Source organism: Gorilla gorilla, chromosome 23 (assembly GCF_029281585.2).
Source record: "Gorilla gorilla gorilla isolate KB3781 chromosome 23, NHGRI_mGorGor1-v2.1_pri, whole genome shotgun sequence".
In the NCBI taxonomy this organism is placed as follows: domain Eukaryota; kingdom Metazoa; phylum Chordata; class Mammalia; order Primates; family Hominidae; genus Gorilla; species Gorilla gorilla.
The window spans coordinates 29,705,499-29,722,821 of record NC_086018.1 but is presented as its reverse complement, the minus strand read 5'-3'; the positions used below and the strand labels follow the sequence as shown (position 1 = coordinate 29,722,821).

The 17,323-nt window shown below is 45.5% G+C and overlaps 1 protein-coding gene across 7 annotated transcripts in view; it reads left to right on the top strand.

Moving 5' to 3' along the window:
• The window catches only part of PRR14L (proline rich 14 like), a 72,870-nt gene that overhangs the window by 37,427 nt on the left and 18,120 nt on the right, over positions 1–17,323 (top strand). For all 7 annotated transcript variants that reach the window (XM_063704681.1, XM_055374302.1, XM_055374300.1 and 4 more), the window contains 3 exons: positions 6,872–6,943; positions 7,879–8,050; positions 9,769–9,875. In XM_063704681.1, the coding sequence (XP_063560751.1) occupies positions 6,872–6,943; positions 7,879–8,050; positions 9,769–9,875 (351 nt within the window). The remainder of the gene's footprint in view (positions 1–6,871; positions 6,944–7,878; positions 8,051–9,768; positions 9,876–17,323) is intronic.

Genomic DNA, 17,323 nt, shown 5'->3' with positions numbered 1-17,323 from the left:
CGGCTAAGTTTTTGTATTTTTTAGTAGAGACGGGGGTTTCTCCATGTTGGTCAGGCTGGTCTTGAACTCCTGACCTCAGGTGATCCGCCTGCCTCGGCCTCCCAAAGTGCTAGGATTGCATGCATAAGCCAACCAGGCTGCTTTTATTTATTTGTTTATTTATTTTTTGAAACAGTCTCATTCTTGTCACCCACTCTGGAATGCAGTGGCGCAATCTCTGCTGACCACAACTTCTGCCTCCCGGATTCAAGCGGTTCTCCTGCCTTAGCCTCCCAAGTAGCTGGGATTACAGGCGCCCGCCACCATGCCTGGCTAATTTTTGTATGCCTGGCTAATTTTTGTATTTTTAGTAGAGACGGTTTCACCATGTTGGCCAGGCTGGTCTTAAACTCCTGGTGTCCGGTGATCCTCTCACTTTGGCTCCCAAATTGCTGAGATTACAGGCGGTAGCCACCACACCCAGCTGAATCTTCTTTTCTACTCTTGCGCCCATCTTGCAGAAAACAAACACCCATTACAAGTGAAAGACTATAAATAGTAACACACAATCGCTTGTAACATTATCTCCTTCACAAAGCACTAAACAGCCAGCACCTAACTCTGATATGTAGAGAACACAGAATAAATATATTTTTAGTTAATGAATAAATTACACAGGTATCACCAGATATGGTTTATGAACCCCTGCCTTTCTTTTGGCAATGTAGAGGCTTCAAAAATTGGCATTTACATACTTCAGTTTTAGGGTTTATAGAACTTAAAGTGAACTGGGAAGGAGTTCTTGGGGTGTGATCACTGAGAATAGTTGGAAATAATTTCATCAATATCATTGTACCTTCTAATTGAAAATAAGAGAAGAAAAAGAATTTGAGAGTTAAACTACTCATCTCAATAATCCCTAAAGAGTGGCCAGGTGTGGTGGCTTACACCTATAATCCCAGCGCTTTGGGAGGCCGAGACAGGTGGATCACGAGGTCAGGAGATCGAGACCATCCTGGCTAACACCGTGAAACCCCGTTTCTACTAAAAATACAAAAAAAATTAGCCGGACATAGTGGCGGGTGCCTGTAGTCCCAGCTACTCGGGAGGCTGAGGCAGGAGAATGGCGTGAACCCGGGAGGCAGAACTTGCAGTGAGCCAAGATCGCGCCACTGCACTCCAGCCTGGGTGACAGAGTGAGACTCTGTCTCAAAAAAAAAAAAGAATCCCTAAAGAGCTGCTATAGACATGATAGATAAACCCTCCTCTTTGTAATTATTTAAGTAAACAAAATGTTTTTTAATTTGCCCTTCCTATTGCTGTATTTGAAAAATTAGACATCAAATAAAAAGCCTTAATATTCCAAATAGCTTAGGAGGGCCTTGTTCATTGTGTGTCTCTAATGTAGAATCATTGTGTGTCAGTAAAGTGGACTGGTTCAGGTGGGACGCAGTGGCTCATGCCTGTAAGCCTAGCACTTCGGGAGGCCAAGGCAGGTGGATCTCTTTAGTCCAGGAGTTTGAGACCAGCCTGGGAAACATGGCATAACGTTGTCTCTGCTAAAAAATACAAAAATTAGTCAGGCATAGTGGTGTATGCCTATAGTCCCAGCTACTCAAAAGGCTGAGATGGGAAGATTGCTTGAACCCAGGAGGCAGAGGTTGCAGTGAGCCCGGATCACACCAGTACACTCCAGCCTAGGCAACAGAGCTAGACCCTGTCTCCAAAATGTTTAATTAAAAAAACAACAGGCTGGCTACGGTGGCTCATGCCTGTAATCCCAGCACTTTGGGAGGCTGAGGCAGGCAGATCACCTGAGGTCAGGAGTTCGAGACCAGCCTGGCCAACATGGGGAAACCCTGTCCCTACTAAAAATACAAAAATTAGCTGGGCGTGGTGGCACGCACCTGTAGTCCCAGCTACTTGGGAAGCTGAGGCAGGAGAATCGCTTGAATCCAGGAGGCAGACATTGCAGTGATCCGAGATCGTGCCACTGCACTCCAGCCTGTCAACAGAGCAAGACTCTGTCTCAAAAAAAAAAAAAAAACCCACAGGTGTCTGGGTGCAGTAGCTCACGTGTGTAATCCCAGCACTTCGGAGGCCGAGGCGGGCCTGACCAACGTGGTGAAACCCTCTCTCTACTACAAATACAAAAAAATTTTAGCTGGGTGTAGTGGCTTATGCCTGTAATTCCAGCTACTCAGAGGCTGAGTCAGGAGGATCCCTTGAACCTGGGAGGCGGGGGTTGCAGTGAGCCAAGATCGCGCCATCGCACTCTAGCCTGGGCGACAGAGCGGGATTCTGTCTCAAAAAAAAAAAAAAACAACAACAAATAGGCCAGGCGTGGTGGCGCATGCCTGTAATCCCAGCACTTTGGGAGGCCAAGGCAGGCGGGTCACTTGAGGCCAGGAGTTCAAGACCAGCCTGGGCAACCTAGAGAAATAAATCCCATGTCAGCTGGGCACAGTGGCTCATGCCTAAAATCCCAGCACTTTGGGAGGCCAAGGCGGGCAGATCAACTGAGGTCAGGAGTTCGAGACCAGCCTGACCAACGTGGAGAAACCCCGTCTCTACTAAAAATGCAAAATTAGCCGGGCATGGTGCACACCTGTAATCCCAGCTACTCGGGAGGCTGAGGCAGGAGAATCACTTAAACCCGGGAGGTGGAGGTTGTGCTGAGCCGAGATTGCACCATTGCACTCCAGCCTAGGCAACAAGAGCGAAACTCCATCTCAAAAAATAAAAAAATAAATCCCATCTCTACTAAAAATACAAAAATTAGCCAGATGTAGTGGTGCATGCCCATAATCCCAGCTACTCAGAGGCTGAGGCACAAGAATCAGCAGAGGTTGCAGTGAGCCGAGATCATGCCACTATATTCCAGCCTGGGCGGCAAAGTGAGACTCTGTCTCAAGAAAATTTCAACAGCAACAACAAGGCTGCTGGTGGCCAGGCATGGTGGCTCATGCCTGTATTCCCAGCACTTTGGGAGGCCAAGGCGGGCGAATCATCTGAGGTCAGGAATTCAGGACCAGCCTAGCCAACATGGTGAAACCTCGTCTCTACTAAAAATACGAAAATTAGCTGGGTGTAGTGGTTCATGCTTGTAATCCCAGCTACTCAGGAGGCTGAGGCAGGAGAATTGCTTGAACCCAGGAGGCAGAGGTTAGGGTGAGCCAAGATCATGCCACTGCACTCCAGCCTGGGCAACAGAGTGAGACTGTCTCAAAAATAAATAAATAAACAACAAACCTGCTGGCTTGTATTGTGTAGTTCCCTGAGCATCTTAGCAGAAAACTGAATGAATAGAAGAGTGTCAGAAAAAAAACCCAGAACATGAACATTGCTGACTAGAATTGAAAGATGAATTGCTGTTACAAGTACATGTCCTACAGTTTTTGTTTTTGTTTTTGTTTTTTTTCCTGAGATGGAGTTTCACTCTTGTTGCCCAGGCTGGAGTGCAGTGGTGCAATCTCTGCTCACCGCAACCTCTGCCTCCCAGGTTCAAGCGATTCTCCCACTCCAGCCTCCTGAGTAGCTGGGATTGCAGGCATGCACCACCACGTCCAGCTAATTTTGTATTTTTAGTAGAGATGGGATTTCTCCATGTTGGTCAGGCTGGCCTTGAACTCCTGACCTCAGGTGATCTGCCCGCCCCAGCCTCCTAAAGTGCTGGGATTACTGGCGTAAGCCACCGCGCCCGGCCTTTATAGTTATATTTAAAAGTTCACTTATTATAAAGACAGCCATGAAAATACATTAGAGTGACTCACATTGTTTTAAATGCTGGTGTACTGCTTTTATTGTCTACTTTGTTGATATGCCTCTAAAATCTCATAATTGCTCTGCTATGTGTTTAGGGCACACAGCTTTAAATTGTGTTACTTCCGGCCAGGTGCAGTGGCTCACGCCTGTAATCCCAGCACTTTAGGAGGCCGAGTCAGGTGGATCACGAGGTCAGGAGATTGAGACCATCCTGGCTAACATGGTGAAACGCCATCTCTACTAAAAATAAAAATACAGAAATTAGCTGGGCATGGTGGCACATGCCTATAGTTCCAGCTACTCGGGAGGCTGAGGCAGGAGAATCACTTGAACCCGGGAAGTGGAGGTTGCAGTGAGCCGAGATCACGCCACTGCACTCCAGCCTGGGCGACAGAGCGAGTCTCTGTCTCCCCAAAAAAATAGGTTGTGCCACTTCCTCCAAACTGTGTTTGTTCCTGAGGTTAGGATAGATGGTAGTTACTCATTTCACCCTGTGGAGGTGTAACCCTTTTGCCCCTTTTCGTCTTCGAGAGCACTTTCTTTCCCACCTGATGTTTCTGTTTCCTGATGTTGAAAATTTTCTGTTTCCCTCCCTATTTCTAGCTTCTTATTTTATTTTACTTTATTTTATTTAAATTCAAATGGAAGGTAGAGGGGGTGGTATTTATAGATACTTTTCATTGGCTCTAAAAATACCTTAACATCATGTGCCTGGGCTTAGAGTTTAGAAGTTTGCTGTTTTTCTTTTCTTTCTTCTTTTTTTTTGAGACAGAGTTTCACTCTTGTCTCCCAAGCTGGAGTGCAGTGGCGCGATCTCAGCTCACTGCAACCTCCGCCTCCCGGGTTCAAGCGATTCTCCTGCCTCAGCCTCCTGAATAGCTGGGATTACAGGCATGTACCACCACCACGCCTGGCTAATTTTGTATTTTTAGTAGAGACAGGATTTCACCAGGTTGGCCAGGCTGGTCTCAAACTCTTGACCTCAGGTGATCCACCCACCTCAGCCTCCCAGAGTACTGGAATTATAGGCGCGAGCCACCGTGCCTGGCCAGAAGTTTGCTGTTTTTCTAAACAAGCTTACAAATGGTTTCTAGCAGGCCGGGCACAGTGGCTCATGCCTATAATCCCAACACTTTGGGAGACTGAGGTAGGCAGACCACAAGGTCAGGAGTTCGAGACCAGCCTGGCCAATATGGTGAAACCCCGTGTCTACTAAGAATACAAAAATTAACCTGGCATCCTGGCAGGTGCCTGTAGTCCCAGCTACTCGGAGGCTGAGGCAGGAGAATTCCTTGAACCCACAAGGTAGAGGTTGCAGTGAGATGAGATCGTGCCACTGCACTCCAGCCTGGGTGACAAAGTGAGACTCAGTCTCAAAAAAAAAAAAAAAAAAAAAAGGAAGAGTTTAATTATAAAGGAATTAAATTTTTAATAGTTTTCTCCTTTTTTTTTGTGTGTGTGTGTGTGTGTGTGTGTGTGTGTGTGTGTGAGATAGTCTTGCTCTGTCGCCCAGGCTGGAGTGCAGTGGTGTGATCTCGGCTCACTGCAGCCTCTGCCTCCTGGGTTCACGCAATTCTCCTGCCTCACCCTCCTGGGTTCAAGCAATTCTCCTGCCTCACCCTCCCAAGTAGCTGGGATTGCAGGCACGTGCCATCATGCCTAGCTAGTTTTTGTATTTTTGTAGAGACAGGGTTTCATCGTGTTGGCCAGGCTGGTCTTGAATTCCTGACCTCAGGTGATCCACCCGCATCAGCCTCCCCAAAGTGCTGGGATTACAGGCGTGAGCCACTACGACTGGCCATTAATTTTCTTCTATATAGCTATGTTGTTTTGTTTAGTTTGGTTTTTGAGACAGAGTCTCCCTCTGTCGCCCAGGCTGGAGTGCAGTGGTATAATCTCAGCTTACTACAGTCTCCTCCTCCCGGGTTCAAGCAATTCTCCTGTCTCAGCCTCCTGAGTAGCTGGGATTACAAGTACCCACCACCACACCCAGCTAATTTTTTGTATTTTTAGTAGAGATGGGGTTTTGCCATGTTGACCAGCCTGGTCTCGAACTCCTGGCCTCAAGTGATCTGCCCACCTCAGCCTCCCAAAGTGCTGGGATTACAGGTGTGAGCCACTGTGCCCGGCTGTATAGCTATGTTTTATGTGTAACTTGGCTTTAAAGAAAATAATTGGGCCAGGCGCGGTGGCTCATGCCTGTAATGCCAGCACTTTGGGGGTTCAAGGTGGGCGGATCACAAGGCCAGGAGTTTGAGACCAGCCTGGCCAATATGGTGAAACCCCATCTCTACTAAAAATACAAAAATTACCCGGGCATGATGGCACGTGCCTATAGTCCCAGCTACTCGGGAGGCTGAGGCAGAAGAATCTCTTGAACCCGGGAGGCGGAGGTTGCAGTGAGCCGAGATCACACCATTGCACTCCAGCCTGGGCAACGGAACAAGACTCAGTCTCAAAAAAAAGAAAAAGAAAATAATTGGTTTCTCTGTAATATTTTATAAGGTTATAGAAACTGTCAGATTTTATTAGTCAGTACACAACTGAGTGGTATAATATATTCTTTAAATTTTTTAAAATTTATTTTTATTTAGAGATGGGGTCTTGCCCTGATACTCAGGCTGAAGTACAGTGGTGCAGTCTTGGCTTACTTCAGTCTTGATCTTCCGGGCTCAAGCAGTCTTCTCACCCCAGCCTCTTGAGTAGCTGAGACCACAGGTGCACTCCACCACCCCTGGCTAAATTTTTGTATTTTTTGTGGAGACAAGGTCTCGCCATGTTGCCCAAGCTGGTCTTGAACTCCTAGGCTGAAGCCATCTGCCCACCTCAGCCTCCCAGAGTGCTGGGATTATAGGCATCAGCCACCTTGCCTAGCCACTGTTCTTTCTTTCTGTCTCTGCCTTCTTTCCATTCAAGTTAGAAAATAATCTTCCTGTCAGTCTGCCTCCATTCCAGTGATGGGCACATAAATGTAACTCTCCTGGTTGGAAAGCTTTCCTCTTTCTGAGTAACTGACATTTCTTGTCTTCTTGGGGCTATCATGTGCTAATACCCACAATAACATCAAAACCTTTCCTGTTATCCCACTGCCCTTACCTATTGCTTTTGTACTTTTGCTTTACTTTAGCCACACCATGTTACCATATGTGCCTCTTCCAGGCATGGAAGCTACATATAACACCAGCGGCAGTCAGACGAGGTAAGCACATGAGACTCAGCATGTGTGTGCGCATGTGCGTGTGTGTGTGCAAGACAGTGCATACATAGGTGGCGTGGATCGTCTGTGGCATGACTTTGACCTCTTGTCCTTGTAAACCTGATCTATGTCTCTCAGATAAACATCTCTGAGATTGAAATCTGTTCTATTACAAGCAGCAACTAGGAATGTGTAATAATACAATTTGTTAAAAAAAAAAAAAAAGTGAAAATCACTAACCAGCTTATTGTACCAGAAGTCCCCTCTCAAGCTATTTCATGTCTTACAGCCAACTTCAGTCCCTGGACAGGATTGATCTTATCTGAGTACTGTTCATTTGTGCGGTTTACCAGATATCTTCCTCACCCAAAAAGTCTGTTCCTTTTTACATTTTTCCTTATAAAACTCCATAGCAATAAAATGGATTACACATTCTTGTAATTTTTTTACATATGTAGATACAGGCTATGTCTGGAAGTGACTAGAATGCAGGTTGACTGGATATATTATTCTCTGGAAAGAAAGAAAAAGTATTGAGGCCTAGATGTTAAGAAGTTGAGGCTGGGCGTGGTGGCTCACGCCTGTAATCCCAGCACTTTGGGAGGCCGGGGCGGGTGGATCACCTAAGGTCGGGAGATCGAGACCATCCTGACCAACATGGAGAAACTCCGTCTCTACTAAAAATACAGAATTAGCTGGACGTGGTGGCGCACGCCTGTAATTTCAGCTACTCGGGGGGCTGAGGCAGGAGAATCGCTTGAATCCGGGAGGCAGAGGCTGCATTGAGCCGAGATCGCACCATTGCACTCCAGTCTGGGCAACAAGAGCAAAACTCCTTCTCAAAAAAAAAAAAAAAAAATGAAGAAGAAGAAGAAGTTGAATGTGCTGGAAGTAGAAAGGGAACCCCTCTCATATCTTCTTTCTCTTCATGGTGCTAGGCTGGAGCCTCCATTCCCTGCCTTGGTACCAAAGTCTTGCTTGGTAGCAGAATCAGCTGTCAGCAAGCTCCTGCTTTCAGCCTCTGAGTTCCAGGTTCCTGGATTGGATGAGCTGGATGGTGTGAAAGCAGCATGCCCCTGCCCACAGAGCAGCCCCCCAGAACAGAAAGAGGTAAGTGTAAAGTGCTGGTTGGGTCAGATGATGGTGGCATTGAAGGTGGCCATTGTCAACTCACATCGCATTATAGCTACAGACTGGCTTCTGAGTATCTTTACGTACCACCTTCAGTGTCAGCCGAGTTCTGGAGAGTACTAAGCCGGGAGTTTTTCTCTTGGCCAATAAAGGACACAGTGGATTTTTTAATCTGCATTGTTTTCCACATACTTTTTTCTTGCCAACAGCATGTAACAGTGTTTAGAGAATTGGATGAAAGAGCTGCTTTGTGCATTCAAAGAAGATGAGTGGATGGTGATGATGTTCAATTTTGCAATGTCTGTTGTCTTCAACAGTTGCAAACTTTCATATTGACAGTCTCAATATCTGAACTGAATGTACAATTCTTGTTTTGATGATATGAAGGGAGTAGTTGCTTAAAACACAGCAGGGGCCAGGCACGGTGGCACACGCCTGTAATCTCAGCACTTTGGGAGGCTGAGGCGGGCGGATCGCTTGAGTCCAGGAGTTCAGTAGCAGCCTGGGCAACCTGGCAAAACCGTGTCTCTACAAAAAAGACAAAAATGAGCTGACCGTGGTGGTGCACACCTGCAGTCCCAGTTACTCGGGAGGCTGAGGAGGGAGAATTGCTTGAGCCCGGGAGGCAGAGTTTGCAGCAATGACCCCAGATTGCATCACTGCACTCCAGCCTGAGTGACAAGAGTGAAAACCCATCTTAAAAAAAAAATAAAAGGCCGGGCACGGTGGCTTACGCCTGTGATTCCAGCACTTTGGAAGGCCAAGGCAGGCGGATCACCCGGGGTCAGGAGTTCGAGACCAGCCTGGCCAGCATGGTGAAACCCCATCTCTACTAAAAATACAAAAATTAGCCAAATATGGTGGCACATTCCTGTAATCTCAGGTACTCTGGAGGCCGAGGCAGTAGATTCGCTTAAACCCGGGAGGCGGAGGTTGCAGTGAGCCTGGATTGCACCACCGCACTCCAGCCTGGGTGACAGAGTGAGACTCCATCTCAAAAAATAAATGAGGCTGGATACGGTGGCTCACATCTGTAATCCTAGCACTTTGGGTGGCCGAGGTGGGCGGATCACCTGAGGTTGGGAGTTTGAGACCAGCCTGACCAACATGGAGAAACCCTGTTTCTACTAAAATACAAAATAAGCCGGGCGTGGTGGCACATGCCTGTAATTCCAGCTACTCAGGAGGCTGAGGCAGGAGAATGACTTGAACCTGGGAGGCAGAGGTTGCGGTGAGCCAAGACCATGCCATTGCATTTAAGCCTGGGCAACAAGAACGAAACTCTATCTAAAAAAATAAATAAATAATAAAAAAACAGCAGGAATAGAAGTGGGAGCTTTGTCATAAACTGCTTAATAGAATCATCTCTAAAGTGAGGTAGCAATGTTTTAAGTGTTAAGATGGACTTTATATATTTAAAATGTCTTACAATATGCTAGGGGTGGTGGCATACACCTATAGTCCTAGCTACTGCAGAGGCTGAGGCAAAAGGATCAGTTGAGCCCAAGAGTTCCTGGCCAGCCTGGGCAATATAGCGAGACCCCATCTCATTTGAGTCCAGGAATTCAAGGCTACAGTGAGCTATGATTGCACCGCTTCACACCAGCCTGGGCCACAGAGGGAGACCTTGTCTCAAAAAATATATAAATAAAATGTCTTACAGCTTGACCATCTTTCTTCTTAATCCTTAAAAATAGGCTGAGCCAGAGAAGAGGCCAAAGAAAGTCTCACAGATTCGCATCCGGAAAACCATTCCTAGGCCAGATCCTAATCTTACCCCCATGGGCCTTCCTCGACCCAAAAGGTGAGCTCCTTCTCTATTACAAGCTAGGTTCACTTTTTTGGAAAATTGTTTGTCATAATATAATTGCCCTTTAAATGGTCCTACACTCTGAGCCATTTAGTACATTTCTAGGAATTTATCCTAAAGAATTAATTAGTAATGTCGCTAGATATTTATATGCAAGGACATTTTAATACATTGTGTACATAATCTTAGTTAACCCTCCAAATGAACCTGTGTTAGGTCGTAGCATTGATGCTGGCACATGTGATTTCTGTGTGTCACAGGATTTACCCAACCCCAGAGCTCAAGCTCCTAAATACTCTGTGCACTAAACTGGAAAAGGACCTAAAAGTCCTAAGTTTAGTTTTTCTTAAAAAAGATCTCCAAGCCGGGCGCGGTGGCTCACACCTGTAACCCCAGCACTTTGGGAGGCCGAGGTGGGGAGATCACCTGAGGTTGGGAGCTCGAGACCAGCCTGACCCACACGGAGAAACCCCATCTCTATTAAAAATACAAAATTAGCCGGGCTTGGTGGCGCATGCCTATAATCCCAGCTACTTGGGAAGGCTGAGGCAGGAGATTCGCTTGAGCCTGGGAGGTGGAGGTTGTGGTGAGCCGAGATCGCACCATTGCACTCCAGCCTAGGCAACAAGAGCAAAACTCCGTCTCAAAAAAAAAAAATCGCCAAACTTATATTTTCTTCCGATCGATTTTGCTTCTCCATTTCTTATCAGCAAATGGAAGCCTGATGGTCTCTCGGGAGCTTCCCTGTAAAATATGAATAAGAATTCCCAACACTTAAGCTTTCTATACAGGGCCAGGCGCGGTGGCTCACGCCTGTAATCCCAGCACTTTGGGAGGCCAAGGCGGGTGGATCACAAGGTCAGGAGTTTGAGACCAGCCTGACCAACATGGAGAAACTCCGTCTCTACTAAAACTACAAAATAAGCTGGGCATGGTGGCACGCGCCAGTAATCCCAGCTACTTGGTAGGCTGAGGCAGGAGAATCGCTTGAACCCAGGAGGCGGAGGTTGCGGTGAGCCGAGATCGTGCCATTGCACTCCAGCCTGGGCAACAAGAATGAAACTCCGTCTCAAAAAAAAAAGATTTCTGTACAGTCTAATTGAGAAAAGAATGTGTACTACCTCCGTTATAGTGCTTCACACAACACGAATAAAATAATCATTTGTTAGGGTCATGATTGATGTTCCACTTCTGTACCATAATCTTTATCTTAATACGTTGTATTTTTGTCTTATGTTTCTTTTGTTGATCTATTGTATGTCTTTTCAAGAGAAATTTTAAAAATATTTCAGATATCCGAGATCGAGTAGTATTTATTACTCGAATGAAATAGGATTCATTATCAGTTGTGTTCTCTCTTGCATTTATATGTCTGAAGAACCTTGTTTACATAAATAAGTAGTTGGGAGAGGAAAGAGTTTTAATATAGTAAAGTCATTCAATTATTTCCACTTCTTTCAAGTTGTATGCCAAAAAATCATAGAGTGATCTAGCATTATATTTAAGGAAAACAAAAGATTGAAAAGCACTCAGTCACAAAGGTTCTATTGCCCAGGCATTAGTGGCAGTTACTCTCTCAGTGTCTGGAACAGACCGAGAAGGGTCCGGCAAATGTCAAATGCCAGATCCTCTTTCCCTTAGAGGTACTTTATTCATTCCAATATACAGAAAGGGGGTTGAGAAAAATAAAATTTTTAATAAATCTTTGCCTAAACCTAGGATGTCTTTTGATAAAAATGCTATTAATCAAATGTACTTTTGTCAAAAAAAAAAAAACCCTTGAAGCTGCAGATTTTAGTACATTAAGTTTATGGAAAAGCCTGGGCATATAATTTAATTGGGGGAAGCAATTTTTTATTTAAGCCCATCAAGCAAATCATTCTTCCTGACTTTTCTGTTTTCCAATTCAAGTAAATATGTTAATTTATCCTTTCAGGAAAATGATATAAAACACTGAGAAATAAATTACGGAGTACAAATTGTGAGGTATATTTCTAAAAGTCTTAAAGTCATCATTTATCCATTTTAATAATGCAGGTTGACTATCTCTTCTCCAAATTCTTGGGACCAAAAATGTTTCAGACTTCAGATTTTTTCAGATTTTGGAATATTTGCATTATACTTACCAGCATCCCTCATCTGAAAATCCCACATGCTCCAATGAGCATTCCCTTTGAACATAACCTTTGAGCATCATGTTGGCACTCAGAAAGTTTCAGATGTTGGAGCATTTCAGATTTTGGATTTTCAGTTATGGATGTTCTTAATAACCCAATAGTGCCAACCTGTGCATTACTAAAACAACATGAGGCCAGGAGCAGTGGCTCATGCCTGTAATCCGAGCACTTTGGGAGACTGAGGTGGGTGGATCATTTGAGGTCAAAAGTTTGAGACCAGCCTGGCCAACATGGTGAAACCCTGTCTCTACTAAAAATACAAAACTTAGCCAGGCGGTAGTGGCACACGCCTGTAATCCCAGCTACTCGGAAGGCTGAGGCAGGAGAGTCGCTTGAACCCGGGAGGCGGAGGTTACAGTGAGCCGAGGTCGCGGCACTGCACTCCAGCCTGGGCTGGGTCTCAAAAAAAGAAAATATTATTTCTCAGTTCTAAGTTTATAATAAAGCATTGTAAGTTTTGAAGTGAGGAGTATGGTAGAAAGCATGATACTGCTTTAGTAAATGTGTATGCATACATGAATTAAACTCTGGTATTAGACTTTTTTTTTTTAGACAGTCTCGCTCTGTTGCCCAGGCTAGAGTGCAGTGGCACGATCTCGGCTCACTGCAAGCTCCGCCTCCCAGGTTCACACCATTCTCCTCCCTCAGCCTCCCGAGTAGCTGGGACTACAGGCACCCGCCAGTACGCCCAGCTAATTTTTTGTATTTTTTTAGTAGAGATGGGGTTTCACCATGTTAGCCAGGATGGTCTTGATCTCCTGACCCCGTGATCCGCCCACCTCGGCCTCCCAAAGTGCTGGGATTACAGGCGTGAGCCACCGTGCCCGGCCACTTTAGTATTAGACTTTTAAGAATGATTCAGAATTATTGTAAAAATCAGAACTAAATCTATTAATTTATATGTCTCAATGATTGCTTTCTTTCTTTCTTTTTTTTTGAGATGTAGTTTTGCTCTACATAAAAAAAAAAAACTCATTGTAGTTTTTTTTTTTGAGATGTAGTTTTGAGATGTAGTTGTTGCCCAGGCTGGAGTGAACCACCAAGCCCAGCCTGCTTTCATATTTAATATAAGAGAAAAGTATATTGGACAAACCAATTGGCAGGGCAGTTTATCACGTACTTTTTAGTATTGTTAATGGGGATAGAAGTTATAACATCTGGCCGGGCGTGGTAGCTCATGCCTGTAATCACAGCACTTTAGGAGGCCAAGGCGGGTATATCAACTGAGGTCAGGAGTTCAAGACCAGCCTGGCCAACATAGTGAAAACCTGTCTCTACTAAAAATACAAAAATTAGCTAGGCATGGTGGCAGGCACCTGTCATCCCAGCTACTCATGAGGCTGAGGCAGGAGAATCGCTTGAACCCGGGAGGTGGAGGTTGCAGTGAGCCATGATTGAGCCACTCCGTCTCAAAAAAAAAAAAAAAAAAATTACAACATCTTGTAGGATCAGATCAGAAGGGACTGACTACTTGAATTAAATATTTCATTATATGAATTGATAAAAGTTCATGTCTTAACCAAAGGAAATTACTTAAATTTTTTCTGTGGGTTTTGTACACTTCAAGTTTTTGGTAGTCCCAGTAAACATCTTGATATATATATAGTTACAGTTTGTTTGTTTTGTGACAAGGTCTCGCTCAGGCTGGAGTGTAGAGGCATGATCATGGCTCACTGCAGCTTCAACTTCAACTTCCTGGGCTCAGGTGATCCTCCTATCTCAGCCTCGTGAGTAGCTGGGACTACAGGCATGTGCTACCATGCCCAGCTAATTTTTGTATCTCTAGTAGAGATGGGATTTTGCCGTGTTCCCCAGGCTGGTCTTGAACTCTCAGGCTCAAGTGATCTGGCCACCTCCACCTCCCAAAGTGCTCAAATTACTGGTGTCAGCCATCGTGCCGATCCCATGTATATGTTGAGTGGAACTTTTCTAAGTGATGACATATTGTTAATGAGAAGTGAGAATAGCTAGAAAAAATACTGTATATAATTAAATACACGAACAAGCTATTTTTAGTGTTTGAAGCTCTCTTTCCTAAGTAAGGTCTTTTTCTTAAGTAGACATTATTTGATGATAATCAAGGTGAACAAGGCAAAGTCACTCTGACAACTCCTTTCCGTGAGATACCTGAAATCAATTGTCTTAACACTGGCCCAAATACCCAATTTCTTTTTTCTTTTTTTTTTTTTTTTTGAGACAGAGTATCACTGTGCCACCCAGGCTGGAGTGCAGTGGTGCAGTTTTGGCTCACTGCAACCTCCACCACCCTGGTTCCAGTGATTCTCGTGGCTCAGCCTCCCGAGTAGCTGGGATTACAGGCACCTGCCACCATGCCTGGCTAATTTTTTGTTTGTTTTTTGAGAAGGAGTTTCACCCTTGTTGCCCAGTCTGAAGTGCAATGGCATGATCTCGGCTCACGGCAACCTCTGCCTTCCAGGTACAGGCGATTCTCCTGCCTCAGCCCCCCGCGTAGCTGGTATCACAGGCACACGCCACCACACCCAGCTAAAATGTATTTTTAGTAGAGACGGGGTTTTACCATGTTGGCCAAGCTGGTCTCAAACTCCTGACCTCATGTGATCTGCCCGCCTTGGCCTCCCAAAGTGCTGGGATTACAGGCATGAGCCACCATGCTCAGCCCCTAATACCCAATCTCTAAAGGCACTCTTCTCTCTTAACTGAATAATGTGTAGTAAAGGAAAAGAAAAGCCCAAGACAAGTTTATGGTGATTTCATTAATCACTGGAAAGGGCTTAGCAAAATGAGTGGTTTGATTGATGTATCAAAGAAGAATTCAGGATGGATAGGAGCTGTTCTGAGAGAATCTGTGGGAACAGAGAGACCTGCAAGAGCAATTCAGGAAACTTCTTAGATGTATCACTTTTAGAAATTAGAGATTGAGCTGGGTATGGTAGTTCACACCTATAATCCCAACACTTTGGGAGGCCAAGGTGGGAGGATCACTTGAGCCCAGGAGGTTAAGAGTAGCCCGGGCAACATGGTGAGACCACATTTCTACAAAAATTAATAATAAGGCGAGGCGCATTGGCTCATGCCTGTAATCCCAGCACTTTGGGAGGCTGAGGTGGGTGGATCGTGAGGTCAGAAGTTCGAGACCAGCATGGCTAACATGGTGAAACCCCATCTCTATTAAAAATACAAAATTAGCTGGGAGTGGTGGTGTACACCTGTAATCCCAGCTACTGGGGAGGCTGAGGCCAGAGAATTGCTTGAACCCAAAAGGCGGTGGTTGCAGTGAGCTGAGATCGCACCACTGCTCTCCAGCCTGGGCAATAGAGCAAGACTCCCATCTAAAAAAAAAAAAAATTATAATAATAAAGAAAAAGTAGAAATTAAAGATTGAGTGGTTGATTCTCCTACAGCCGGGTTCTCGTGTACTCTGTGGAAAGTTTTTAGGTACACTAAAGACCACTGGTCTAACATATTTAGTAGCAACCTAATTTAGCTCTTAGGATTTTTACCTTAGTATTATGTATTGGTTCAAGTCCAATCAGGAGACAGAAATCACACAGTATTTTAGACAGGGGAAGTTTATTATAAAGCATTAAACTATGACAGGGAGTAACCTTAAATGTAAAGAGAATCCTGAAGGGTACACTTGGGTTAAGGGAGAGTACCCTAGGAAGGGCAAACTTGGAAGGGGCACCACCTCCCTCAAGGTTGGAGTTGAGACTTGATGCCGGGCGTGGTGGCTCACGCCTGTAATCCCAGCACTTTGGGAGGCTGAGGCAGGTGGATCACGAGGTCAGGAGATCGAGACCATCCTGGCTAACACAGTGAAACCTCGTCTCTACTAAAAATACAAAAAATTAGCCGGGCGAGGTAGCGGGCGCCTGTAGTCCCAGCTACTCGGGAGGCTGAGGCAGGAGAATGGCGTGAATCCCAGGGGGCAGAGCCTGCAGTGAGCCTTGATGGCGCCACTGCACTCCAGCCTGGGCGACAGGGAGACTCCGTCTCAAAAAAAAAAAAACGAGACTTGGTTGGAGAAGGTGAGGTTGCAGCCCATTGGATGGGTGGGTTGCAGAGGCCAGAGCTGGGCAAGCAGGAAATAACAACCACCTTCTCAAGCATAGACAAGATAAGGCTGCTGCAGATGGAGGTAGGGCACTGCTGTGATGCAAGGCCTGGAGCATGTGGTTTTTGCTTCAGGAGAGTGACAGGAAATGACCATCAGGAAGTCAGGTTACCACTGAGGGCATAAGGCCTGGAGTGCCCTATCCGTGTTGGGAAGCCTGCAGCAAAGTGGTCGCCAAGCTAAGGCTGCAAGGTCACTGAGGGACTACATGTCCTGGCCGCACCACTAGGGCAGAGAAGCCCCAAGATATCCCAACATATATTAATCACTGATGGCCCCTGGTGCAGGAGCAAGAAAAAAAGCTCACCAAACCGGAAAGAGAAGCTCCCTTCCACCTGCATTGTTCCTCCAACACCTTGTGACAAAGTTTAGCATCATACTCACTGCAAAAGAGAAATGCTTAAAGGGCCTAGGATTCCGTTATCACAGAGCAGATACTGCAGGGCAGATTTTGAGCTGAAAAGCAATAATTTCATCAGTGGCATATAGTAAACAGTAAAATTTTGATATATTATTCGCTTCACAAAGAGCTGTTCTTTTTTTTTTGGATATATTATTTGCTTGACAAATAACTGTAGGTTTTTTTGTTTTTTTGTTTTTTTGTTTTTTTGACGGAGTCTCGCTCTGTCACCCAGGCTGGAGTGCAGTGCCGCGATCTGGGCTCACTGCAACTTCAGCCTCCTGGGTTTAAGGGATTCTCCTGCCTCAGCCTCCCGAGTAGCAGGGACTACAGGAGTGTGCCACCACACCCAGCTAATTTTTGTATTTTTAGTAGAGACGGGGTTTCACCATTTTGGCCAGGATGGTTTTAATCTCTTGACCTCATGATCCGCGCATCTCGGCCTCAAAGTGCTGGGATTATAGGCATGAGCCACCACACCTGGCCTAATTTTGTATTCTTTTTCTTTTTCTTTTTTTTTTCTGTTTTTGTTTTTGTTTTTGTTGAGACGGAGTCTTGCTCTGTCGCCCAGGCTGGAGTGCAGTGGCGCGATCTCAGCTCACTGCAAGCTCTGCCTCCTGGGTTCACGCCATTCTCCTGCCTCAGCCTCCCGAGTAGCTGGGACTACAGGCGCCCGCCACCACACCCGGCTAATTTTGTTTTTTGTATTTTTAGTAGAGACATGGTTTCACCATGTTAGCCAGGATGGTCTCGATCTCCTGACCTCATG